At 44.8% G+C, this 27,046-nt stretch overlaps 1 protein-coding gene across 2 annotated transcripts in view; it reads right to left on the reverse strand.

The window, feature by feature from the left end:
- Positions 1-27,046, reverse strand: part of HECTD2 (HECT domain E3 ubiquitin protein ligase 2) — a 255,198-nt gene that overhangs the window by 63,309 nt on the left and 164,843 nt on the right. For both annotated transcript variants that reach the window (XM_069753465.1, XM_069753466.1), the window contains exon 3: positions 21,559-21,697. In XM_069753465.1, the coding sequence (XP_069609566.1) occupies positions 21,559-21,697 (139 nt within the window). The remainder of the gene's footprint in view (positions 1-21,558; positions 21,698-27,046) is intronic.

The following is a 27,046-nucleotide window of genomic DNA, read 5'->3' on the forward strand; positions in this document are numbered from 1 at the left end:
CATCAGCCACTGACCAAAAGTCAGATGCAACAGGAGATGGCTTGTGATGTGGTAACGTGGGGTGCAAGATGTCCATCACACCAGGATCGGCATATTTAGCACTAAAGAGGGACCGCCCAGATCACTCCTCCCTGGTATTTAATCACACCCACTATTCCTTAAAGGGGTCGTCCAGTGAAAAGTGATCGCCTAGCGGCAGGACAGGAATACCTTTCTGATTGGTGCTTCTTGCCACTGGGACCCACATCGACTCATACAATGGGGAACACTTATCCCCCGTACATAATGGTGCAACAGGCTGGATGCCCACCCGCTGTTCCATTCTCTATAGCGCTGCCGGACAAAGATGAGTGGCGGCCCAATAGGTGTTGAATGGAGTGCAGGTCGCACATGTGTGCAACCCCTCCATGATAACAGGGACAAAAGATCTCCAAGCTTCTCCGCCTACATAACAGGACTTTCTGCCCACAGCACACGGTGGTGAAGCTCTCATGTATAAACAGATGAAAACCTGCAAACATTTCTACATAATCAAACCTTGGACACCACAGAAGATGGCACTGTATGTGGCCGTCTTATGTAATAAGCTGTTTCCATGAGAGGAACCATGACTAAATCTCAATTCTTTACGAGCAAACTGTTGACATTTCAGAAAACTGACCCAGCACGCATCAAATTATACCGTCCAGGAGCAACAGTAGGGGAAGATAATAGGGACTGCCAAATTCAAGCATATTCCTTAGTTAATGATAACGTAATGTGTGCGACTGTCTACATTTATGTGCAGACAAAGAATAAACTGTTCCTGCATAATTGAGACGTTGTGTTATGTAACCGCGACACATCCTCTGAAGAGAGCTGGTTCTGTCAGGAGCTGCTGCCGGGGCACGAAGACTCGCTCCTGTAGCAGATAGGATGCTTGGTGAAGGCTTGGTCGCTTTTCCAAGCAGGGGTACACACACTTAGCTCCGTAATAAGGGGCGTGAGGTCTAAACTTCACGTAACAAGAAAAGTCACCAAATGGTTTATATTCTATGACAGATGTTTCCTTTCTGGGGTCTCACAGAAGTTCTCCAAAAGGATCTTAGATTCAATGAGGGCGTCCTGTCTGTGAGTCCTAGTCTTGACCTTGGCAGACTTCAACACACAAGTAGCAGCTGACCGATTGCTCACACGAAATTTCTTCTTAGCAGGTGAAATTAAAAAGGAATCTGTCACCCAGTTTTAGGCCTATAAGCTAAGGCCACCGCCATCAGGGGCTTATCTACAGCATTCTGTAATGCTGTAGATAAGCCACCGATGTAACCTGAAAGAGAAGAAAAACAAGTTAGATTATACTCACCCAGGGGCGGTCCCGCTGCGGTCAGGTCCGATGGGCGTCGTGGCCCAGGTCTGGCACCTCCCATCTTCATACGATGAAGTCCTCGTCTTGGCTTCCTGTCACTTCTCCTGTGCAGCCGTACTCTGTCCGCCCTGGGAGGTGCCGCACCCGGGCCACGACGCCCATCGGACCGGGCCATGACGCCCATCGGACAGAACCGCATCGGGACTGCCCTTGGGTAGGTATAATATAACTTGTTTTTCTTCTCTTTCAGGTTACCTCGGGGGCTTATCTACAGCACTACAGAATGCTGTAGATAAGCCTAAAATGGGGTGACAGATTCCCTTTAAAGCCTTAAAGTGGCTGTTTGCTCTGCTGGTGGAAGTCCGCAGTCCCTCTATGTGACTGCAGGCTGGAGAACCCTTATTGCATGTGCACTTCACGATGTCAGGATTCCCTAGTTTTGCTGGCGAGAGTGGGCGGTCACGTGACTGCAAGTATCCCATTTGCCCACATGCAGTCACATGCCGACTAGACGTGCTCAGCCTCACCCAATACAAGCGAACTGAGCGAGGCCGAGCATGTCAGATTGTGGCAGATAGCATGCAAATCGCATACCTGCAGTCACGTGAACGCCTGTTCTCACCGACAACAACAGAGAATCCTGCTAGTGTGTGATATGCATGCTGTAAGAATTCAGAAGACTGCAGTCACATGGAGTGACTGTAGACTGCACCAGGAGACAGGACAACCCATTTAAGCCAAGCTAGAGGTGGACTAATAAATTGCTTGTCTTAATTTTATGGCAGTAAAACATTTAAAAACAATTATGTAACTACTGTGACATGAATTTTCAAAATACAGTGCCGGCAAAAAAAATCTTTACACTTGCGCAGCAAAAAAAAAAAAAAACTTTACATATAAAATCCACATCATAATTTCACTTTTTAAAAGTGTACACAATGGGGGAGATAATAAAAAACTGTCTAATATTAAAGCTGGCTGTGTTGCAAATATCAACCAATCAACGCTCAGTTTTCACTTCTCTGGTAAAGTGAAAGCTGCACTCTGATTGGTTGTTATGTGCAGCTCAGCCAGATTTGCTATTAGGCAGGCTTTTATTATCTCCCTCAGTTTTAAATTATCTCCCACAATGGGTCGAAAGAAGCTTAAAATGGAAGAGAAATCCCGTGCCTTGAATCTGCTCGAGAAGGGGGATTCAGTGATTGCTGCAGCTAGAGATCTGGGAGTGTCAACAGAAGCAATTTATCAACTGAAGCGGTCGGCGGCATCATTGCCTCCTGGGATGGTACCGCAGAGGAAGTCAGGCTCTGGCGCACCTAAGAATACTTCACCAAGGACTGATAAGCTTCTGAAGCGTGAAGTGAGGTCACATCCTTCTATAACTGCCGGTGAACTAAAAAACAAGTACCCTATGCTCCTCCAGAACATCGCAACTAGGACAATTCGTCACCGCCTGCAGAAGGACCTGGGTCTACCAAGTTGCCGTGCCGCAAAGAAGCCCCTGCTCACAGCAGCAATGAAGAAGAAAAGGCTTGCCTTATGTAAGAAATATCAAGATTGGACATCTGAAGAGTGGAAGAAAGTGATGTTTAGTGATGAGAGCACTTTCAGGCTGGTCAGGGGAGGCTCAAAGGTCGTGCGTCGTCCGAGTACCGTGTCACGGTATGACCCAAAATATACAGTACTAAAGGAGGTGCTGAAGACACTGTGGGTAAATATGGACTCCACATATTTAGCCAGCCCTGCTGAATCCATGCCTAAACGACTGCAGATGGTGATAAAATGTAAGGGTGACATGACAAAATACTAATTATAATAAAACTAGATGGCAGCCCGATTCTAAAGAATCGGGAGTCTAGAATCCATATATACTTTATTTATTCAAATGTAAGAATAATACAATTAATAAATAATAGTAAGAAAGAACAAAAATAATAGGCAGTATATGGAGAAAACACCAAACAAAAGTTCAAAATTGGTGTGAAAATGTCACTGAACCACTTCACAACTAAATATATATAGTTTTGGTAAATGGTATTATCATTTTTTTGACGAAATTCGGCAGGAGCTTGAAGAGCAACGTCACTGGGCCCGCCTCCACGCAGTAGAAACTTGCTGTGAGGTAAAAATTCAAAAATCACACCAAAATGGCGGGCGGAGTGTGTCACAGTACGGCACGTTTCTGATTGGTCGCTCGCAGCAGGCGGCAACCAATCAGACACTGGACACTGTTGACGTCACTTATCTCCGGACATTAGCTCCGGACATTATCTCCGCACATTAGCTCCGGACATTAGCTCCGGACATTAGCTCCGGACATTAGCTCCGGACATTAGCTCCGGACATTAGCTCCGCACATTAGCTCCGCACATTAGCTCCGGACATTAGCTCCGGACATTAGCTCCGGACATTAGCTCCGGACATTAGCTCCGGACAAAGCCACGGAAGTTGGCACAAATTGCAGGAAGTAGTATTCTAGGCAATTATATATTAGACTAGATGGCAGCCCGATTCTAAAGAATCGGGAGTCTAGAATCCATATATACTTTATTTATTCAAATGTAAGAATAATACAATTAATAAATAATAGTAAGAAAGAACAAAAATAATAGGCAGTATATGGAGAAAACACCAAACAAAAGTTCAAAATTGGTGTGAAAATGTCACTGAACCACTTCACAACTAAATATATATAGTTTTGGTAAATGGTATTATCATTTTTTTGACGAAATTCGGCAGGAGCTTGAAGAGCAACGTCACTGGGCCCGCCTCCACGCAGTAGAAACTTGCTGTGAGGTAAAAATTCAAAAATCACACCAAAATGGCGGGCGGAGTGTGTCACAGTACGGCACGTTTCTCATTGGTCGCTCGCAGCAGGCAGCAACCAATCAGACACTGGACACTGTTGACGTCACTTATCTCCGGACATTAGCTCCGGACATTAGCTCCGGACATTAGCTCCGGACATTATCTCCGCACATTAGCTCCGGACAAAGCCACGGAAGTTGGCACAAATTGCAGGAAGTAGTATTCTAGGCAATTAATCTCCGGACATTAGCTCCGGACATTAGCTCCGGACATTAGCTCCGGACAAAGCCACGGAAGTTGGCACAAATTGCAGGAAGTAGTATTCTAGGTAATTATATATTAGATATCCACAATAAAACACTTGAATCCACTTGAATATTAAGATTTTGTGGTTTCATTGAACTTGTAAAGATTTTTTTTGCCGGCACTGTAAGTACAACAAGCCCATCAGGTCCAAGACATCAATTTAATAGTGTATACACCATGTATAGTGAAATCTGGCTACGGATCTGCTTTAATAGCTTTTCACTATTAGGTGGTTTCTGCCAAATTGCCCAAAAACTTACTCTACGCACTTGATTGAGATCAGGCTGACTATATACATTAGACACCCAGCAGGTAAAGGGTCAATCAGCTGACAATTATGTCTCCCCCCTCGCCCAGCTCGGCGGCAACTTTTCCGAAACAAAGGAATACAATTGAATCTATGTTCCTTATGTCACCCAACAAAATCTATTGGGAGACAATTAGGAGACCCCAACACACATTACAAAGCAAAGGGTTCGGCCGACCTATCCAATGTGTATAGGGGCTTTAGTTGACCCCTTGCTTTGCTTGGAGTCACATACTCCATAGAGTGGTTTATTCTTTATCCGATCACTATAGTTTCCCACTCAGACTTATACGAGTGCGAATCCCCAGAGGACATCACAGAAGTTGGAATCCATTCCAGATCTAAATCTCTGCGCCTGTATTTTATCAATGCCATTATAACAAAATCAGCGAGGCCTAATCTATGCCCCACTCTTCCACTCAGGTAAGGTTTGTAACACAGCTGTAGGACACAAAACTTAGTAAATGTGCTAATGACATGGCACCTGATGCTTAGAGAATTAGCTACTACTATGTCTCAAAGTTAATGGTCCGCTAAAGTAAAAATGATCATTAAATAAGGATGAAAGTATTATTAGAAGTAATCTGAGGCAGTCAGGTGTGCACCTCCCCAATAAGACACTGCTGGGCATGGGAATGTGCATACAGGTCCCCACCGCTAGGTGGCGCCACAGTTTCATTGTTGCATTATACAGAGGCTGTGCTGTTCTGTCTGGGTCCCTTAATAATAAATAATAAATTTTATTTATATAGCGCCAACATATTCCGCAGTCCCTTTATACTAGGCGCACATCTCTGATATACAGACCATTTTTTTTTCTCTTCTTTAAATGTGTTCCCCTCATCATAGTTTTGCCTAAACAGCTGCAGGGACTTGAATATATTTTTCGAGCATGCTGAAGACACTCGGTTAACACCCAAGTGTGCTCCGATAACGCCTTATCCGAACACACTCACTCATCAATAATTGTTACACTTAAAGGGAATCTACTACCAGGCTTCTGCTACTCCAACTGAAAGCTGCATGATATAAAGACAGAGACCCCAATTGCAGTGATGTGTCACTTACTGGGCTGCATTCTCTGCTGCAGATCTAATTTTTTTTATGCCGAGAGCTGTATAATCCTGCTCACACCGCTGATTTCTGCCTACACTGTGCATAGGCAGAAAGCTGCCAATAAGTATGTGTGGGAGAGTTATATAGAGCTCATGAATATGGAGGACTACATGGCAGCAGGATTACTAATCCTAATGTGATAATCTCCTGCTGATAAAACAGCAATTTTATAAAAGCTACAACAAGCAGCCCAGTAAGGCAGGGGTCCCCAACTCCAGTCCTCAAGGCCCACCAACAGGTCATGTTTTCAGGATTTCCTTTGCATTGCACAGGTGATGCAATTATTACCTGGGCAAGACTAAAGAAATCCTGAAAACATGACATGTTGGTGGGCCTTGAGGACTGGAGTTGGGGACCCCTGCAGTAAGGGACACATCACTAGAATCAGGATCTCCGCCCATACATCAAGCTGCTCTCAGATTAGGTAGCAAATACTTGGTCACATATTCCTTTTTAATCCAGTATCAGGTAGAGAAATGTACACAAAGAGATGAAATATAGATAATCTGGTTTCTGCCATGCTGCAATGTTGGTGGAACAATCTTGATCTTCTTAAATTTGGACATAAGCAGATATGTGGGGACAATAGGTCCACGGTGAATGTTCTCTATATATCTGCCAAGAGACATCAGAATTAGTTTTCTCTGCTTTCCACTTTCAGCAGATTAGCAGTCACTGATAACTGAACCTTCCGCCATGGTCTTACTTATGAAGACAGAGCTTCACAAATCATAACATGATGGACAAATTGGAAAATCACAATGAATAATCGAGATGAGTAAAACACTGCTGACAACAATAACAAAATACAAAAATAAACAAGAACCAGTTTCTTGTTCACATCCATTTACAGGGACCCAGAGCCACGAACCACAGGCAGATAGCAGCTGTTGGGGCAGCTTATATGAATTACTGTGCATAGGCAGAAAGCTGACAATCAGTGGTGGGGGGCATTGTACAGAGGTCATGAATATAGAGGGCGACATGTCCATGGACAAGTGCAACCACAAGCCAGCTACAATTATGTCCAAAAAACTGAAAAAAAAAATGAACTGCAGTATAGGTTGGTATGCATACAAAATAGGAGCATGTTCACATTGGCCATAAAACAGACAAAACCCAAGACAGAAACAAAAATATAAACTCTTTTGCAAGTAAAAGCAATAATGCATATAAATAACATAGGAACACAGTTTTTGATTTTTTTCCAAAAGGTTCCTGGACTGGTGTAAATGCTACTATCCTCCACAATCTGGCATCGTCTTTCTTCTGTTCCTGCACCTCTCCATTCTTGAGATATCGCCCCCATCTTCGGAAATAAATTTAGTCTTTTAAAGCAAGGTGTCCGCTCAACTGTTTTCTATAGGACTCTTCTTGAGGTACCCGCCCCGTTGGCTGAAATTACTAAATTAATATATAGGCAAAATGGGGATCAGGTAGGTGCAAAAATGAAATAAAAATATTTCCGGATTCAGCACAACAGCGGCATTTACACAAGGTGAAAAAAATACATATTGTTATGAAGTCCCATCAAAACTTTCCAGTCAAGTTTCTCCTTAGCAGGACCCATTTTAAGGATTATTTAGATTATTTAGCAAAATGTCATAAATGGGATCAGAGTCTGGAAAACGGCGCCCCCCGAAGTCCAAAACTCTTTAGACATGAGGCAATAATCCGGCAAATTATGGAGTTCGGGTGCTAGAACGACTGGAAGAAACATTATTTCAGCTAAAATCGTTGGATCTAACGCCAGAAACTCTTCTTTTCCATGGTAGACTTTTTGCTATGCACAGTCTGTTAATTTCTAAGAATTATCATAGCTATGTCGGCTCTCGCTAAAGAAAATTACCACTGAGTGCAAAGTATGCACCCGACACTTCTTTATTTCTAGAATATATATTGTCACACAGTGAAAAATATACAGTTGTTCTCTCGCTGCCGAGTCGTGTGTGTCCTCTGAACCGAACACAATTATCTGTCATTTGTGTCCCTAATGTCTGAGAACGAGCATGGCTTTTCTAAGAGGAAAGTAATACAGAACATCAGCCCTATGGATAAATACTTCAGTCGTCATTTTCCGCTTTCCATCAAAAAATGTGATGAGAGTTTGGTCATTTTCCAAAGAGGGATTTGTTGCTACTTTTTTCTTCTTCACGAACGGTGAAAAAAAAAAGAAAGATATGAAGGTTTAGGTCTGTCGCCCCTACACATATAAAAATCTACTACCAAACATCTTACTTAAAGACCCTTTACTTGAGATAATGTTTTGGGGTTTGTTTGTTTTTTGCATTTCTTCCCCTATAGCATTAACTGTGCAGAGAACCCTGAACTCCAATGTCCTGATGGCAAAGCTCAATCTAAATCCTGGTAGTCTTCATCGAGTCATTACAGGGAATACTTTTTGTCTTCATTTGGCCACTTAAAGTAGAAGGGGCTCCGCAAGTCAGGCCCTAAAGGGGTAGCCTGCCCACTTCCATTGAAAAGAGTGAAACGCTCCTCTGATGGAATCATTACTAGCTATATTGTCACCCCATCTACTCAGTAACAACCCCTTTAACATAAGTTGGCTAACAAAAATTAAGAATAATGTCAGCCCTCCCCTGACCATAATAATAAAATTATAGGGGGGGTCTCATGGCCTCACAGGCTCTGAAGGAAAAACTGTATATATGCTAACGGTGACTTGAGGGTTAATTTGGAATTTAAGTTAGCTCTGGCTATGATGCCAGGAGCGGTTTGAACTGGTTATATCCAGTGTTATTGGCGCCTAAAATAACGGCTTTTTATTGGATGTGGGGTGATTGGCAAGCTTTTTCTGAAGTTATAAAATGCCCTGCAGTTTGAATTTTACCTCATTCGACGGTTGGACTGAAGAAACAGAAGATGGAGGACCTTTTACAACAGCTCCTGACAAGAGCCGGCAAGGAGGACGGGGCGGACTGACTAAGAAATTGCCTAGCTTCATAGCCTTTACCTGCAGCTCCGGTTGCCGTTCCTCCTCCTTCGGAGCCGAACCCCCAGGAGCAGCAACCGGGGCATGAAGAGTGTGCAGCGGTGAATCCTTCCGGCAGGGCGAGGAGGAGGACACCACGGAGGTCGTATTCGCCGCCCCTTCCGTCTCCGGGTCCAAGCAGCCGCGTACCGGATGCGCGCGAGAGGTCACGCCGGTCATCCTCTGCCAAATCCCTCAGTCCGGCGCGAGAATCTCAGCGCCGGTGCCAAACGGTGTCAGCGACGTCATCCAGAGCCGCCGGCAGGTCTGCTGCGCCTTGCAGCCGTAAAAGTGCTGCAGCGGCTTCACCCTGTCTGGCGACGGCGGCCCCCCATGCAGCACCGGTCTCCATCATCCTGCTTCCAGCACCGTCTACCAACATACAGACGGTGGACTCCGACGACGACCGAAGCTCTGCAGCTCCAGCGAATCCTCAGCTGCGCTCGCCTTCTCTGCAGGGCTTGAGCGCTGGCTGCCCACCGGAACAGAGGCCCAAAGGAAGATTATCTAGAGGGGGGTGAGAGTTTCAATGCACCCCTGTCTGTCCCTCCTAATCAGCTTAGGGATCTAATAAGGAGTGTGTTGTCTGAATCATTAGGGGATGTTATCAATTCTTCTCCTAGTCTTATAGCACCCCTTAACCCCGAGTGCGGCACCTCCTCTGAACCCATTCAAAGAGGCGCTGACATGCGACCTTTCACCTCTTGGATTTCATTTGAGCTCGTCAGTTAAAGAGCTCATATGGAATAATAGTTATGTAGACTTATTTTCGTTACTTCCCTGTAATGACTACCTGAATAGATCGGATAAGGAGCCTAAGCCTGATAGTGATGACCCTAAACGTGGTTCAACGAAGTCATTTAACAACTGGATCCAGGCCTTTTCCATCTATTCAGCGGTCTTAGGGGAGAAGTTTCCCAATCTGTGTATTAAGTTATTCCAGCATATAGATATTATCTTGGAGGCTTACCGAAATTTTGGAGGCCTCGCTTGGCTCCATTACGACGAGGCGTTTAGACAAAAATTGGCAGTTCACCCTGATGTTAATTGGGGGGTTAAAGACATGGGGTTGCGGATTAACCTTATGCTCCCTCAAAGGCATTATTCCAACAAACAGCCAGCTATGGTTTTTCCGAAAAAGGGAGTCTGTTTCGCGTTTAATGAGTCTCAGTGCAAATGGTGCAGCTCATGCAGGTTTCGCCATGAGTGCTCCTTCAGCGGGAACTCACATCCCATGTCCAAGTGCTTTCGGAAACAGGCGTCTCTAGCATCTTCCAGGGACCCAAATTCAAAGAGCACGGACTCCGGTGAAGCTGCCAGAAATGCTTTGGTGGCTAAGATTATATCCAAACCAGGAGACCAGTAAACTTTTGTTTAATGGTTTCCTTTTTGGTTTCGAGGTCCCTCAATTTAAAGCCCGGGTTGTGTCTTAGTTAAAAATCTGGCATCCCTAAATTATCATCACGAGGTGGCAAGAAAAAAAGATTTTAGAAAAATTGGAATTAGACAGCATCGCGGGCCCCTTTTCTTCCCCCCCCCCCCCCCCTTTCGAAAACTTTCGGGTTTCCCCTCTCGGCATTGTCCCCAAGAAAGAACCGGGAAGTTTTCAAATGATTCATCACTTGTCGTACCCCATAGGTTCATCTCTAAACGATGAAGTTGATAAATCCCTATGTTCCGTTTCTTATTCGTCATTTGACTCAGCTATTGATTTGCTTAGGAAATTTGGTAGGTACTCACTAATGGCAAAATCTGACATCAAGTCGGCATTTAGATTGCTTCCCGTCCATCCAGCTGGCTTTAATTCTTTGAGCTTTCATTTTGAAAATAAATTCTTTTTCGAAAAGTGTTTACCTATGGGTTTTTCCTTATCCTGTTTTTATTTTGAAAGTTTCTCATCATTTTTACACTGGGTTTTGGAGTCTAACACTCGGGATGCCGGAATTTTACACTATTTAGACGATTTTCTTTTTGTAGGGCCTCCTTCCTCGGATTCTTGCTTAGTTACTTTAAATAGCTTCATATCCATGTGCGACCAGTTCAGGGTCCCGTTAGCTCATGATAAGACCTGTCCACCTACAAATGTGATTGAATTTCTGGGTATTACATTGGAGTCCGTTAAAATGGAATGCAGGCTCCCAGAAGAGAAAATTTCAAAATTAGGCAATTCTTTAGACAAATTCTTGTCCAGTAAAAAGGTAAAGTTAAAAGACTTGCAATCTCTATTGGGCCTATTGAATTTCGCCTTGCGCATTATTCCAATGGGCAGAATTTTTTCGAGACGTCTTTATAATTCAACCATTGGGCTTTCATCCCGAGTCGCATATTAGGGTCTCTTCAGAGTTGAAAGAGGACGCCAGGATTTGGCGGTCCTTTTTATCGGGCTTCAATGGTAAATCCTGTTGGCAATCGGATTTTGTGTTAGCAGATGCTCTTCCCTTTGCTTTTTCTTGCAATCCTGACAACGGCTGTGGAATCCTATTTTCTTCCCATTGGTTTTCTCACAAATGGCCTGATTCTTGATTTTGTAACCAGTTAGTTGGAAATCCCATGGTTTTAGAGCTTTTTTCGATTTTTCTAGGCCTTTATTTGTGGGGTCATTTGATGAAGGATAATAGGATTTTGATTTTGTCAGATAAGAAGGGTGTTATTCTTGGTATTAACACCCTGTCTTCCAAAAATGTATGGGCCATGAGAATTTTAAGACAGCTAGTTTTGCTCTGTTTAAAACTAAATATCTGGTTGAAAGCCAAAGCTGGGACGAGTAGTCTAGCTTTAATTGCAGATTCTCTTTGCTATCAACAATTGCAAATTTTTCGCCAACAGGTGCCCAACTCAGACCTGGATCCGATGTCTTGCCCGCCAGAGATTTGGGAGCTAATTTTGAACTAATTCCTCATTTTATTGAGCATTGTCAGCTCGATCATGGGCTGACTATTCAGCCGCATGGCAACAATGGATTAGCTTCTGTAGTCTTAATTTTGATTTTAGTATTTCTAGTCCTATTTCTGGTTTGAGGTTCGTGGAATTTCTTTGTAACAAAAGGTTGTCTTACTCGGCGGTTGCTAAATCCCTGGCTGGGTGTCATTTTTTCTAAAATTATTTGGTAAGGTTCCGTTGACGGGTTTATTTCCCATCAAGCAATTTTTGAAGGGGTTTAGAAGAACCAGTTTCAAACCGGATTCTAGACGCCCTATTTCCCTTTCGCTTTTGGAAGACCTTTGTTTATCCCTGCAAAAAGTTTGTAGCAATTCATTTGAAACTTTGTTGTTTTCTTCGGCCTTTTCGTTAGCGTTTTTCGGAGCTTTGCGGGTCGGTGAAATAGTTTCGGCACGAAAATCTGATCCGTCGGGTCTGATGAGTTTAGATGTGTCAGTATTTGACTCTCACTTGTTTTTGTTTGTCAGGAGATCCAAGACAGATCAGTTGGGTCGAGGCTTTAGGTTAAAACTTGATTCTGTTCGGGGAAAGTATTTCTGTCCAGTTGCCAATGCCAAAGGCTGGTTACGCGTTAGGCCATGTGTCCCTGGTCCATTATTTACTCATTTGGACGGCACCCCGGCTACAATTTTTCAATTTAACAGTTTTGAAAAAGTGTTAACGGTTGCTAGGTAAAGATCATTTAAGAATTACATCTCATTCTTTTCGGAAAGGAGCGGCAACAGAAGCGGCGAGATCCGGTCTTCAAAATTCTCAGATAATGCAACTGGGCAGGTGGGAATCGGGTAGATTTAAGCTATATGTTAGACATGAATTATATGATAACTGATTTTGATTTTATTTCAGGTGCCAAGGTTGTCTGGATTATAGGACATTCCTATGTTTTTTGGGCTCAGAAGAGAGCTTGTCAACGTTCATATTCTGAAAACCTTTCTTTCAGCCAAGATATGGTTCAAGTTTTTTGGCACAGCATTAGAGGCATGTCTTGGTACAATTTAATAGCAGAATTTAATAGATGTTTCAATAAATTTCCCTCTCCGGATTTAGTAGTTTTTCACCTGGCTGGAAATGATCTCGGGAAAACCAAAACGTTGTACTTGTTAGCGCTTTTGAGGTCAGATTTTATTTATCTTAAACAATCTTCCCCATTTACCTCTTGTTTTTTCAGAGATCGTCCCTAGGTTGCTATGGAGCAGAGGCGAACTTTCTTTTTTGGAGAAAATACGGAAGAGGGTCAACCGGGTGATGTCCAAATTTCTTCCTTTGATTAATGGCTTTTCTTTCAGACACGTGCACTTGGAAGGATTTCTACCTGGTTTATACAGAAGTGATTTGATCCATCTTTTGGATATAGGATTGGACATTTTTAACCTGAATCTTCAAACAATGGTGGAAAAATGGCTGTGTTGCAGTGGGGGGGCGTGTGGAAAATCGCCCTTAGGGGTGGATTGGTTTATATGGTGGTTAAACTTACGGTTAGTTAAGAGTTAACTTTAAGGTCAAAATGTTTGTTATGGAATTTAAGTAACTCAAAAATAAATGACACGGCCATTCATTCCACCTACTGTTTGTTGTGTCTATTTATTGTATGAATGGGCCTTGTGTGGCCATGTTGTTTGGGGTGTCTTCCACTCATGTGAATGCAGCCAAATGTTTAAGTGGAAAATCCCTCTAAAGAAGCACAGACAAAAAATCCGTCATTGTAATTGTATATATGGTGCAAGGCTGTCTGACAGGAAGCATTTGTAGTACATGTAAATAGACCCTGACTAGCATTCTGCCGTCAGAAGAACTGGGGAGAAAACCTGGGATCAAGGCAAACAGGATCATGGGGTGCATTAAAAGAGGTCTGGATACACATGATGAGAGCATTATACTGCCTCTGTACAAATCCCTAGTTAGACCGCACATGGAGTACTGTGTCCAGTTTTGGGCACCAGTGCTCAGGAAGGATATAATGGAACTAGAGAGAGTACAAAGGAGGGCAACAAAATTAATAAAGGGGATGGGAGAACTACAATACCCAGATAGATTAGCGAAATTAGGATTATTTAGTCTAGAAAAAAGACGACTGAGGGGCGATCTAATATCCATGTATAAGTATATAAGGGGACAATACAAATATCTCGCTGAGGATCTGTTTATACCAAGGAAGGTGACGGGCACAAGGGGGCATTCTTTGCGTCTGGAGGAGAGAAGGTTTTTCCACCAACATAGAAGAGGATACTTTACTGTTAGGGTGGTGAGAATCTGGAATTGCTTGCCTGAGGAGGTGGTGATGGCGAACTCAGTCGAGGGGTTCAAGAGAGGCCTGGATGTCTACCTGGAGCAGAACAATATTGTATCATACAATTATTAGGTTTTGTAGAAGGACGTAGATCTGGGGATTTATTATGATGGAATATAGGCTGAACTGGATGGACAAATGTCTTTTTTCGGCCTAACTATGTTACTATGTTACACATGCAGCTTAAGGCTATGTGCACACAGGGTCTTTTTCAGTTGGATTCTGCCCAAAATCTACCTGCAAAAAAAAAACTGCAAAAGCGCCCCATAAAATGATCACGATGCACAGCAATGTCAAAAGGATTCTGTCTTATGTCGCTTCCTTTGGAAACCCTGAAGTGGTTAAAAGTGACATGCTCATTCTTATCAGTACAGAGTAAGAGACCTGCAAGAATGACAGAAGTACTGCCCACGAATCCGCTTCTGGAAAGTGACCACAGGCGTTTTCCTGAAGTGGTTTCTTCCAGAAAAAGTCAAGCTCTGCTCCCGGATCTAAAAGACAATTTTGTTGCGGTTTTTGCTGCATTTTTTGAGCCAAAGCCAAGAGTGGATTCAAAATAAATGTGAACTATAAGGGAAAAACTTATTTTCTGGATCGAGCCTAATACAGCATTTCCCTGACCTTCAGCGTGTTCCTTTATTTCTGAGCAGCAGTGTAGTAAATTAATAGGTAGGAACTTTATAAATCTGTAAGAACAGTAAATGTCACAGTCTGTTAGCCTTGGCCACTTACGTAAAGTCACAGAGCTATTCAGTTTTCCTACAATTGCATTGGATGTCCCTGCTGCCAACACAATTACCAATACTTAAACTTCAAAGTCGTCCTTTTACACGAAGGCCAAGATTCAGTTTAACAGGTTTCCTGCAATTACTGTCAAAACCATTTGTGATCTCTTTACATCCAATCAGTGGACACGTCTGGACTACTACTATCGATTGACACAACTGCTGGCCGGTAGAGCTGGCACTGCACCTTCATATGATAATCCAGCAGTGTTGATTTCAAGTGGCTGATAAAGGCATTTCCTGAAGTTTTCACTCATGAAAAAAAATTCAACAAAGAAGATGGTACGCTACAGTATAGGTCTGGGCTTAGGCCCATCAATGCATTTTAAGGGGGTCCCAAGGATCAGCAGAATTAAATCCCTGGCACAGTGGTATGAGTGCAGCTTTTCCTGATACTACAGCTCAGCCTGTACAAGCGAATGGGACTGAATGTGAATCGCCCCCAGACACAGGGCCACAGGTTACTTGGTACCGGTCCTTTCTGTCTCAGTTCTGGGGCTGTCACGGTGGCTGGACCCGGTCCGTGACCCTGCTAAGGGGCGTCCAATAAAGGGTGATGGTGCGTAGTGCGAGGAATAACGAAGACACAGGGTTCAGTTTCTTTACCTTTTACTGAAGGTTTCAGGATCCTCAATCCAGGGCACTTTCAACAGGGCTGTCTGAGACCGGCCGGTCCGAAGGCACATCCAGAGTTCCCTTTGCAGGTGGAAATCAGTGTCTACCCACTAGCGCCTGTGTGTTGTAGTGCTTCCCTGCTGAGCATTCAGGATAGTCCTCACAACTTCTGTTCTCGTTCTTTCTAGATCTTTCTCTTCTCCGTCCCCCAGGTATGTTATGGCTAGGACGCACCTTTAGGACAGGTAGGCCTGGAGGTATTCTGGAACCCTAGTGTCGCCCCTCTCCCACGATTGCCTCCTATGTCCTTCTTAGGTGTTGTATGGTAGACAGCCATCCTGTAATTAACTGTCCTGCCGCTGTTTGAAGTAATGCGTGGAGACTGTTACTTCTTCGGTGCTCCGGCCACCGGCTATGCGCCTCAGTAAGATGTTGCCGTTCTCGCGGCACGACTCCTACTGGATCTCCTTTGTACTGATCTCGTTTCTCACTGTTCCACAATAGCCTTCGCTTCGTGTCTCTTTCTTAGGATATCGCCGCAAGGTAGTGCAGGCGCGGTTCCGTAACAATCTGTCCTTTCGCTAGGTACCTGCCAGATTTCCCAGTTCTGACAGGTCCTCCCTGGAGCTCTCCCAGGCTTCGTTCTGCTTAACTTCCTGTCCAACCCCTAGTTTTACCAATGTGAGGAGTGGCCCAATAAATAAGCCTTTTACTCCCCCTAGTGGCCGGAGTGTGAAGTGTAGTGTGTGCTTGGCGATACCTGGTCAGTAGAACTCCTTTAGTGCCATCAGACATACCATCACTCCCCTTAGTGGCAGAGCGACGTTACTGCAACGACCAGATCTCTGGGGCGCTGAAAATGCAGCAGAGCTGAGGTAAAAGTGCCACCGACAGGACTCAGCCAGCAGCCACCCTGCCAGGACTCAGCCAGCGCCCCACCGACAGGACTCAGCCAGCGCCCCACCGCCAGGACTCAGCCAGCGCCCCACCGACAGGACTCAGCCAGCGCCCCACCGACAGGACTCAGCCAGCGCCCCACCGACAGGACTCAGCCAGCGCCCCACCGACAGGACTCAGCCAGCGCCCCACCGACAGGACTCAGCCAGCGCCCCACCGACAGGACTCAGCCAGCGCCCCACCGACAGGACTCAGCCAGCGCCACCCCGACAGGACTCAGCCAGCGCCACCCCGACAGGACTCAGCCAGCGCCACCCCACCCCCCCGACAGGACTCAGCCAGCGCCCCCCCCCCCCGACAGGACTCAGCCAGCGCCCCCCCGACACGACTCAGCCAGCGCGCCCCCCCCCCCCCCAACAGGACTCAGCCAGCGCGCCTCCACCCACACCCCCCCTTCCCCCCCCCCCCACCCCCCGGAAGGACTCAGCCAGGCACTGCTGTATTGGTCTCAAACAAGCACCACTGCCCATTGGTTCTGTTCACCTGGGTTGGGGGTAGATCGGTAAATCCCTACAGATCACATAATGATGGCCAATCCTAATGATAGGTCATCAATATATCTTGGAAAGACCCTTTAAGGGTATGTGCACACAAAATATTTTGGATAAAAGCACATGTTCTTTTTAGCATTGTATAATAGCTTTTTCATTTGGATCTCAGGTGGATGTTCACACATTGCTTTTTCCTTTTTTTTTTTTCCTTTTTCTGCAGCCTAAACTCACTCACTTGGAAGTAAAAATGCCCCTTACACAAAGCTGGTTTTGCTGCATTTTTGGTGCAGATTTTTTGAGTCATTTGTTAACATGGTTAATGAAAGTTAGTTTTGTTCACCAAAAAAGCAGCAAAAATGCACGGCTGCATTTTTATCAGGGTGTTTTTGCCTGCTCATTGCTGTCCATAGTGCAAAAGTGCACACGAAACTGATATGCTGCAGTCTTCAAAAAAGCAGCAGTTTTCCAATTGAGTAAAAAAAAAAAAAAATGGTGTGCATGAAATTTCTGAAATCTCCGCTTTTGCTGGTATTTTAAAAAGCAGCTTTTAATTTTGCATTTTAAAAATGTATAAAAAACAACGCTGCAAAAACACAATGTGTGAACACATACCCTAAATAAGTTTTCTGGGTGTGGAATACCGCTATCTCCAGTCACAATATGTTTGAAAAAGTAAAAAAAAAATGGTATTTTTTTACCCTCCCCAAGTCGATCACGGAGTCTCCACCGTCCTGGAGCCATTCAGTGAGCTAAGCAGCTTTGCCCGAGTGGACTGCAGCGCTGTCGACATTAGTTTGGAGCGTAGACAGTAAAAGACCCATGAAGCTGAGGCGGAAACTCTACAATGGACCTGGGGAGAGTGGCTAAGGCGCTTAAAACAACCTGCATAGGGGGAACAAGTTTTAGGCTATGTGCACACGTTCAGGATTTCTTGCAGAAATTTCCTGAGCAAAACTGGACATTTTCTGCAAGAAATCCGCATGAGTTTTTCTCGCGTTTTTACCGCGTTTTTGGTGCGGTTTTTTTTTTTGGCGGATTTTTCCGGAGGTTCCCAATGCAATAATATAGTGGGAAATCCGCAAAAAAATCCGCAAAATTAATGAACATGCTGCGTTTTTTACCGCAATGCGTTTTTTTCATGGAAAAAAACGCATCATGTGCACAAAAATTGCGGAATGCATTCTAAATGATGGGATGCATAATGTATGCGCTTTTTTCGCGTTTTTATAGTGAAAAAAAACGCGAAAAATCTGCAACGTGTGCACACAGCCTTAATAATAATTAGTAATAATATGAATATAAAGTAAAGTAAATATGGACATCAAATTCCAGAGGTAAAAATACAGTACAACTTAGGGCTCATTTCCACTTGTGATAGACAAATCGGTTCGTAATCTGGACCGAAAAAAGGGATGAAAAGTATGCGTTTGTCATGCGTTTGTGATGCGAGTTCAATGCGTTTTTGTTATCGCACCATCCGTTTTACATCCGTATGCAATCCGTTTTTTTTCTCTGCAACTATTTTTATACAGTCATTTACAGGACTATTTACAGTGTTCTATGACACAGAATGGTAAGGTATCCGTAAAAAACAGATGGAATACGGATGTTCCGTATTCCATGTGTTTTTTTTATCGCACCCATTGACTTGCATTGGTGAGTCTCATCCGAGACTCGCAGCAAATCGCAGCATGCTGCGATTTTTTTCTCAGTCCGATTTCGGCTGAGAAAAAAAAATCGCAAATGAAAAGACACCTATTGAATAACATTGGTCCGAGTGCAATCCGATATTTTATCGGATTGCACTCGTCCGTTTTACTCGCAAGTGGAAATGAGCCCTTACATAAGAAATGCAAAGATTCTTGCGGACTTTACCATATGATGCGCGATGCTTTACCCACACGTGTTCATCCTCAGCACAGCCGCGACTACAAAAATGCAACCCAGAGAGTGATGACTCACGCAGACGAGCACATTGCTGGACACCAGCGACAAGACAGACCGATCCGTACACTCCATTTCCTGCTCGACAGACCATGGTCATGCTCTGACATTTTATATCACCGTTGACGGCTTCAGCGATTTGTGAAAATGGGTCTCGGCACAAGGAGAACAATAGCTAATTGACCATTTTAGGACAAATGGTCATGACACCGCACTGTCATGCTTGTCGAGGGATGCATTGGGCACGACAAAGTGCTTGTGAGAGTCTAATTCAAGACTTTAGAGGCGCGGGATGCAAAGCAAAAATTAGGGTGAAGGAGACAAATTGCATAAAATAACATATGTATTCTGCCACTCCACAACCAACGCACCGGTGCTCCCTCCCACCCATCTGTTTACCCCCCGCAGTGGCCACAGACCAGGATCACCACCGCGGTCACGTGGGTACACAGAAAGGGATTTTTAATATGCCATTTACATCCATCAGATGACGTTTTGCTCATCCAGAAAAAAATCCTGTGTAGGAGATCTCCCAGATTATTTATGTAAACCTAAAGGACATTTAAAATAATTATTGTTGATTAAAAAAAACTGAATAAATCAATAGTACAAGTGAATATAAAAACTTTTTTTATACAGCTCATGGGGAAAATATGGCTCCTAAACTCATCATCCACTCCAGAAAAACAGCTTTTGATCAAAGAAAGAGTGACAGAGCAGTGAGGTATCAGGTTACATGTCCTACTATACCATATGGGAGGGGCGGTGAAAGAAATGCACACTGCACAGTCAGATTCTCTAAACATTTCAGCTCAGTCTATTTTGCTTCAGTACAGCCACACAGCTTAGTACTGCTAATGTCCTTCATGCTCCTTCTACCCGTATGTAACAGAGAGGGAAAATTGGGAATCCATCTGTGTGTATGTTGTTTATAGGACACATCATAGCAGTCTCTTCCCACTAGGTCAAAGTGAAATCAAAGTGAGATATAAAGCCTGGAGAGAGGAAAGCTAGAGAGAATGCAGGAAACATAAGGCCACGTTCACACGGTCAGTATTTGGTCAGTATTTTACCTCAGTATTTGTAAGACAAAACCAGGAGTGGGTGAGAAATACAGAAGTGGTGACGTGTTTCTATTATACTTTTCCTCTGATTGTTCCACTCCTGGTTTTGGCTTACAAATACTGAGGAACAAATACTGACCAAATACTGAATGTGTGAATGTGGCCTAATGGCCAGAAATTGTGTTCTTCCTCATATAAAAGTTTTTCCACCTATAATATATGATTAGAAAACTCAAACTAAGGCTATTGGCTATGGCACATAAGTGTTGTGGTATAACAGCGAGTGCTGGCTACTAAAGGAAATCAATTGGAGGTCAAGGGGTCGAATTAGGCAACATTAGGATCCATTGTGCAATGGTTCTGGGTCAGCATGATGGCTTTCATTGAGGGTACAGAGCCTCACACAGCAGTATGAGTATAGCCTTTGACTGCAAAGTAAGAATGCCTCATAATGGAAACAAGGAATCTGTCACTAGCAAAATGTAGAGGCAGAGACCCTGACTCCAGAGATGTGCCACTTGCTGAGTTGCTTATTGTACTTTTATCAACAACGTCATGTTTATCATCAGGAGATTATCACAAGCCTATGCACAGGAGGCCTTACAATCAGTGCTGTGGGCAGGGTTATACAGAGCTCAGCATTCAGAGAACTGCTAGATCTGCAGCAGAGAAAACAGGGATTTTATTAAAACTGCAGTGAGCAACCAATAAATGATACATAGCTGGAATCAGGGCCTCTGCCCCTACATCATGCTGTTCTCAGATGGGTTAGCGAAACCTGGTATTCCCTTTAAAGAGTTGTTCTCATATTCAAATCTTGAGAAGTGCACTGCTATCTTGCCTCCTAGTTTCTTCCTTGCCATAGAGGCCCTGTACTCCTGAAGATTGACAGTTTGGGACAATAGCATAGTTGAGCCATTGCCCTGAATTGTGCGCTCTCCAATACAACAAGCAGAGGCAGATATTCCCCCGCAGATTCTGTGGAGCATAAGGGTAATGAAGCTGGTCAGATCTGGCCAGATGGAGAAAATGCATGGAAGCGCTTGCTGCTTGCCTTAAAAAAACTGCCACCTCTAACACACTACAGAGGTGGCCAGTAACCCAAGGCAACAAGCGATATGCAGCAACAAAAAAAACTCTGTTCTTCAGAACAAAGAGGATCCTTCATAAGATGTAAATTGCTTGTTTTCACGAATATTTTGCATCATTAACCACTTGTGATTATGGGAAAACCCCTTTTAGTGGCAGCTGATTGGCCGCACGGCATATAACAATGCCATGTCACCCTGCGGCGCACACAGCAGCGCTGACAAGGCTGGAGCAGCAACACTGAGGGAGATAAGAATTTGTTATTTTTAGTTTAATTAGGGTCCTAAATCGATTAAGCTCGGGTTGTCCAGTATGATCGTAGGGATATTGGGTTTCACGAGTGAAGTCTTCGTGGAATTTTCAGCCTGTGCTCAACAATGAAAGGTGAAATGTCAGCCCAATTGTCCATAACACAAGATGACGTTTCCTAACCTGGTCAGAAATTCTCTAGAAAACAAAAATGCCATTTGCCAAAGCAAAAAAATTTAGGTTTGAAATGATATTGAACTCACTGGAAATCCTTTAGAGTTTTGTTCCGTACTGGGATGAAAGGTTCCGGCAGGATCGGGGCTTTCATCTCTGCAGGTAGCGTATCAATGGAGATTCGCTGCTTTTGTCGAACGTCAAGGCATATGGGTGGAAGGTCTCTGACTGAAAAAAAGAGAATGTTCCATTAGACATTTAGCGCTGGACGATGTTGGAGATTTTCATCTTGTATCTATGAACAGTACACAAACATCGATATACACCAAGGGAGGGCAATACGTTCCCAAGGGGCCACATGAGTGACTGTTGCGGAGGGCAGAACCAACCGGCCAAACTTACTTCGGCGCAGTGTTAAGTGATGAAACTAAGGATGCTGACCGGCTGCCACGGATCGCTGCGTGGCTTATCGCCACATGTATTCTTACCAATAGCAGCTAATGAAAACCATATAACTTATTGCCTTTTATAACGTTTATAACAAGCAGTAAATCACACTGCTCATACCAAGTATAATTTACATAGACATACAATGCTCTTCAAGGAGGCTTACTATGGTCTCTTCTACAGTGTCTACCCTTGTTGCATTTTCTTTCCCTATCACAATCCCATTCTCTGACTATCTTTGTTTCGGTCACAATTCTGCTCTTACTTTCCCACTCTCCTATTTGTCTTGTTCCCGTTTTCACGCTCTTCTCTTTTGCTCACCTTTTCTCTGCCTTTCCCTCCATTCTTCAATGACATCTCTGCAACTGACCATCATCTAAAGGTCATGTTAACACATCTACACAAAAATGGTGACACTGCTCCCAACCAGACAGAGGATGCCTGAACGGAGTTGCTGGTTAGTTACATTTGATTTTGAACCCTCTGGCTTTCCCAGTCAGAGGGCAAGTTGTGGCCTGCAGGCAGCAATGTCCCAGGTCTGATCCATTCTGTGTATTGGGGATTGCAGGGGTGGAAACAGACAGGAAAGGGCCCCTTTTCAAGAACAGTATATGGTCTCCTCTATGTCTTAGACAAAAGCCGATTGCTGCTTTGGAAGGTGAAACAGGCCCCACTACCTTTTATCCCCCGGTGAGGCAGCACAGGTTGCAATAATAGGTCCGCCCCCGAGGAACAGAAGTCCTGAGAGACACATAATCTAAGGATGCTGGCAGCCAATGGCCACAACCAGTTTTCCATATACCTTTGCAGCTACATTTTGCTTAGACCTACTATACAAGACGAGTTCTGTAGAAAATCACTAATTCGATTGACAATTTGGTGTGTTGCGATTGTACTGGCTTTTTCTTTGCCCTCCTGGCCACCAGATCTAATAAAGCCAATAGAGCCACTGCCTCTAATTTATACAGACTATCATAGATTTGGCCATAATTGCAGTGCATAAATTACTCTGAAGCAGGTTTAAGGCACCAGGATTGTGTGTTCTTCTGTTGTGTGAGCTGCCTAGCCATAAGCAACCCTCTGATGACCCATATATTTAAATAAATAAAAAAAACATGCTCGTCTTTGGCCGTCGCCACTCCAATTGTGACTACTAGAGTTGAGCGACCTTGACCTTTTTAGAGTCGAGCCGGGTTTCGCGAAACCCGACTATCTCAAAAGTCGGGTCGAGTGAAATCGGCCGATTATGACGTAAAGTCGGGATCGACCGAAACACGAAACCCAATGCAAGTCAATGGGGCAGCATAGTCGGCAGTGAGTGGGGGCCAGGAAAACACCTAGAGTGCCCATTTTAATGTCAAAACCATCCATTCTTCTTAATGAAGCTTGTCAAGCGTAATTTACCTTATAATAATTGGAAGGCATTTGAAATTGGGGGTCATTTGGCTAAAGTTGTGGTGGGTAGGGCTGGTTCAAGTAATTAGTGGGCCCAGGAAATCTGGACCACGTCATGGCAGTGGAGCAGGGAGAGGTAAGTATTTCAACTTTGCAACTGCTGTGAACCTGAGCAAGCAGGGGGGGCCCACTCGTTGGCATTGGCACTGGCACAGGGCCCCTCAAAGTACAGCGGTGTGTTTGCACGGCGGGGGCGCCTCCCACCGGCAGCAACACTTTTGCGTACTATGAGAGGCCCTGTGCCAGTGACGTCGCCAACTAGTATTCCTCCCCCCACCTGATGAAGGAACCTGCACTTTCATCTGCACCTTCCTCTTTGTCCCCGTGTAAGGTGGTATGGTATGCGGGAAGAGCAACCTGACTTTCAGCAGGGTCACAATGTTGTTGTGTAGCGTGCACGGGGAATGTTGCGTTATGGGTCAATGTACCCGCAGACTCATCTATCACTGGCTGGGCAATGGGCAGGATGAGGAGGAAACACAGATATAGGCCCAAAGAATAAAGTAGGCTAAATGCAGTTCAAAATTGGTAACACAGGAATAACCAGGGGGCATTGCAGTGGAGGACAACTGGAATGAGAGGCTGAGACAGAGAGTAGGCCCAAATCAGTAAGTAGTCGAAATGCAGTTCAAAATTGGCAACCGTAGTAAACAGGCGGCACAGCTTTGTTCAGTGGAGGAGAACAGCAAGGAGTGGCAGACACCGATAGTAGGCCCCAACCCAACTAGTAGGCCAAATGCAGTCTAACATTAACAACTACTTAACGAGCGCCTGAAAACGGAATTTCAGGACAGGAAACCAGGAGAACAGCAAGGAGCGGCAGACACTGTTAGTAGGCCCCAAACCAACTAGTACTCCAAATGCAGCTGTTCCATTTAACCACAATTTAACGAGAGCCTGAAGATAGAAGCTCAGGAAAGGCAACCTGGAGAACACCTTGGAGTGGAACACACCATCTCTCTCCACCCCATACCCATTTTGTAGGCCTAATGCAGTGTAGTTTTCTACAACTACTAAACGAGAGTCGGAAGACCGAAGCAATGGCAAGGAAACCTGGGGAACACCTTGGAGTGTAACACACCATCTCTCTCCACCCGATACCCATTTTGTAGGCCTAATGCAGTGTAGTTTTCTACAACTACTAAACGAGAGTCGGAAGACCGAAGCAATGGCAAGGAAACCTGGGGAACACCTTGGAGTGTAACACACCATCTCTCTCCACCCGATACCCATTTTGTAGGCCTAATGCAGTGTAGTTTTCTACAACTACTAAATGAGAGTCGGAAGACCGAAGCAATGGCAAGGAAACCTGGGGAACACCTTGGAGTGTAACACACCATCTCTCGCCACCCCATACCCAATTTGTAGGCCTAATGCAGCCTACTTTCCGACAACTACTAAACGAGAGCATGAAGATCGAAGCTCAGGAAAGGCAACCTGGGGAACACCTTGGAGTGTAACACACCCTCTCTCTACACCACGGAAGGGCTGATTCTTAGGAAGGAAGGCTGTCGGAAAGAAGCAGGGCGTGTCCGAGGGTGATTATATTCTTATTAGGTATATACTCACCCTCGGACGCGCCCTGCTTCTTTATTTGTAATGAATGTTTATTTGCAATGTGGTTTTGACTTACTCTATTTTTTTGGTAAATAATGATTTTATTATTTTCATTGTTTTGCATCTTCTTGGCAATAATATAAAGAAGACGCGACAGGACAACACTCGGTGGATGTCATATCTGTGTTTTAAATTGAAAAAAACTTTCAGTTAACTACTTGCAGGAGAAAGTTATTGTAGCTGGTGGCCATTTTTAGTACTGTACCAGATTTTTGTTGTATGTGTTTGTTTTTAATGTTAAAATGTCTGCATTTGACATCTCTCCAGTATTTTCTTTTTTATAAGCAAAATACTTATTTTTATATTTTCTGATGTTGGTTCAAGGGGTACACGGGCAGCAGTAGACAGGTCAGTGGAGGCCTAGTGGAAGGAGGGACCGCAGACAGGCTTTGAAGGCCTAACATAATAAATTGGGCTGGCTGTAGGCAATTTAAAATTGGTTCCAGGGGAACACAGGCAGCAGTGGCCTGGTCAGTGTAGTAGTAGTGGAAAGAACGGGCCGCAGACAGGCTTCGAAGGCCTAACATAACAAAAATTGGGATGTAGGCAATTTACAATTGGTTCCAGGGGAACACGGACAGCAGTAGACAGGTCAGTGGAGGCCTAGTGGAAGGAGGGACCGCAGACAGGCTTCGAAGCCCTAACATAATAAATTGGGCTGGCTGTAGGCAATTTAAAATTGGTTCCAGGGGAACACGGGCGGCAGTAGACAGGTCAGTGGAGGCCTAGTGGAAGGAGGGACCGCAGACAGGCTTTGAAGCCCTAACATAATAAATTGGGCTGGCTGTAGGCAATTTAAAATTGGTTCCAGGGGAACACGGGCAGCAGTAGACAGGTCAGTGGAGGCCTAGTGGAAGGAGGGACCGCAGACAGGCTTCGAAGCCCTAACATAATAAATTGGGCTGGCTGTAGGCAATTTAAAATTGGTTCCAGGGTAACACGGGCAGCAGTAGACAGGTCAGTGGAGGCCTAGTGGAAGGAGGGACCGCAGACAGGCTTCGAAGCCCTAACATAATAAATTGGGCTGGCTGTAGGCAATTTAAAATTGGTTCCAGGGGAACACGGGCAGCAGTAGACAGGTCAGTGGAGGCCTAGTGGAAGGAGGGACCGCAGACAGGCTTCGAAGCCCTAACATAATAAATTGGGCTGGCTGTAGGCAATTTAAAATTGGTTCCAGGGGAACACGGGCGGCAGTAGACAGGTCAGTGGAGGCCTAGTGGAAGGAGGGACCGCAGACAGGCTTCGAAGCCCTAACATAATAAATTGGGCTGGCTGTAGGCAATTTAAAATTGGCTCCAGGGGAACACGGGCAGCAGTAGACAGGTCAGTGGAGGCCTAGTGGAAGGAGGGACCGCAGACAGGCTTCGAAGCCCTAACATAATAAATTGGGCTGGCTGTAGGCAATTTAAAATTGGTTCCAGGGGAACACGGGCGGCAGTAGCCAGGTCAGTGTAGTAGTAGTGGAAAGAACGGGCCGCAGACAGGCTTCGAAGGCCTAACATAACAAAAATTGGGCTGTAGGCAATTTAAAATTGGTTCCAGGGGAACACGGGCGGCAGTAGACAGGTCAGTGTAGTAGTAGTGGAAGGAGGGACCGCAGACAGGCTTCGAAGCCCTAACATAATAAATTGGGCTGGCTGTAGGCAATTTAAAATTGGTTCCAGGGGAACACGGGCGGCAGTAGACAGGTCAGTGGAGGCCTAGTGGAAGGAGGGACCGCAGACAGGCTTCGAAGCGCTAACATAATAAATTGGGCTGGCTGTAGGCAATTTAAAATTGGTTCCAGGGGAACACGGGCGGCAGTAGACAGGTCAGTGGAGGCCTAGTGGAAGGAGGGACCGCAGACAGGCTTCGAAGCCCTAACATAATAAATTGGGCTGGCTGTAGGCAATTTAAAATTGGCTCCAGGGGAACACGGGCAGCAGTAGACAGGTCAGTGGAGGCCTAGTGGAAGGAGGGACCGCAGACAGGCTTCGAAGCCCTAACATAATAAATTGGGCTGGCTGTAGGCAATTTAAAATTGGTTCCAGGGTAACACGGGCAGCAGTAGACAGGTCA

The sequence above is a fragment of the Ranitomeya imitator genome, chromosome 2 (genome assembly GCF_032444005.1).
Source record: "Ranitomeya imitator isolate aRanImi1 chromosome 2, aRanImi1.pri, whole genome shotgun sequence".
In the NCBI taxonomy this organism is placed as follows: domain Eukaryota; kingdom Metazoa; phylum Chordata; class Amphibia; order Anura; family Dendrobatidae; genus Ranitomeya; species Ranitomeya imitator.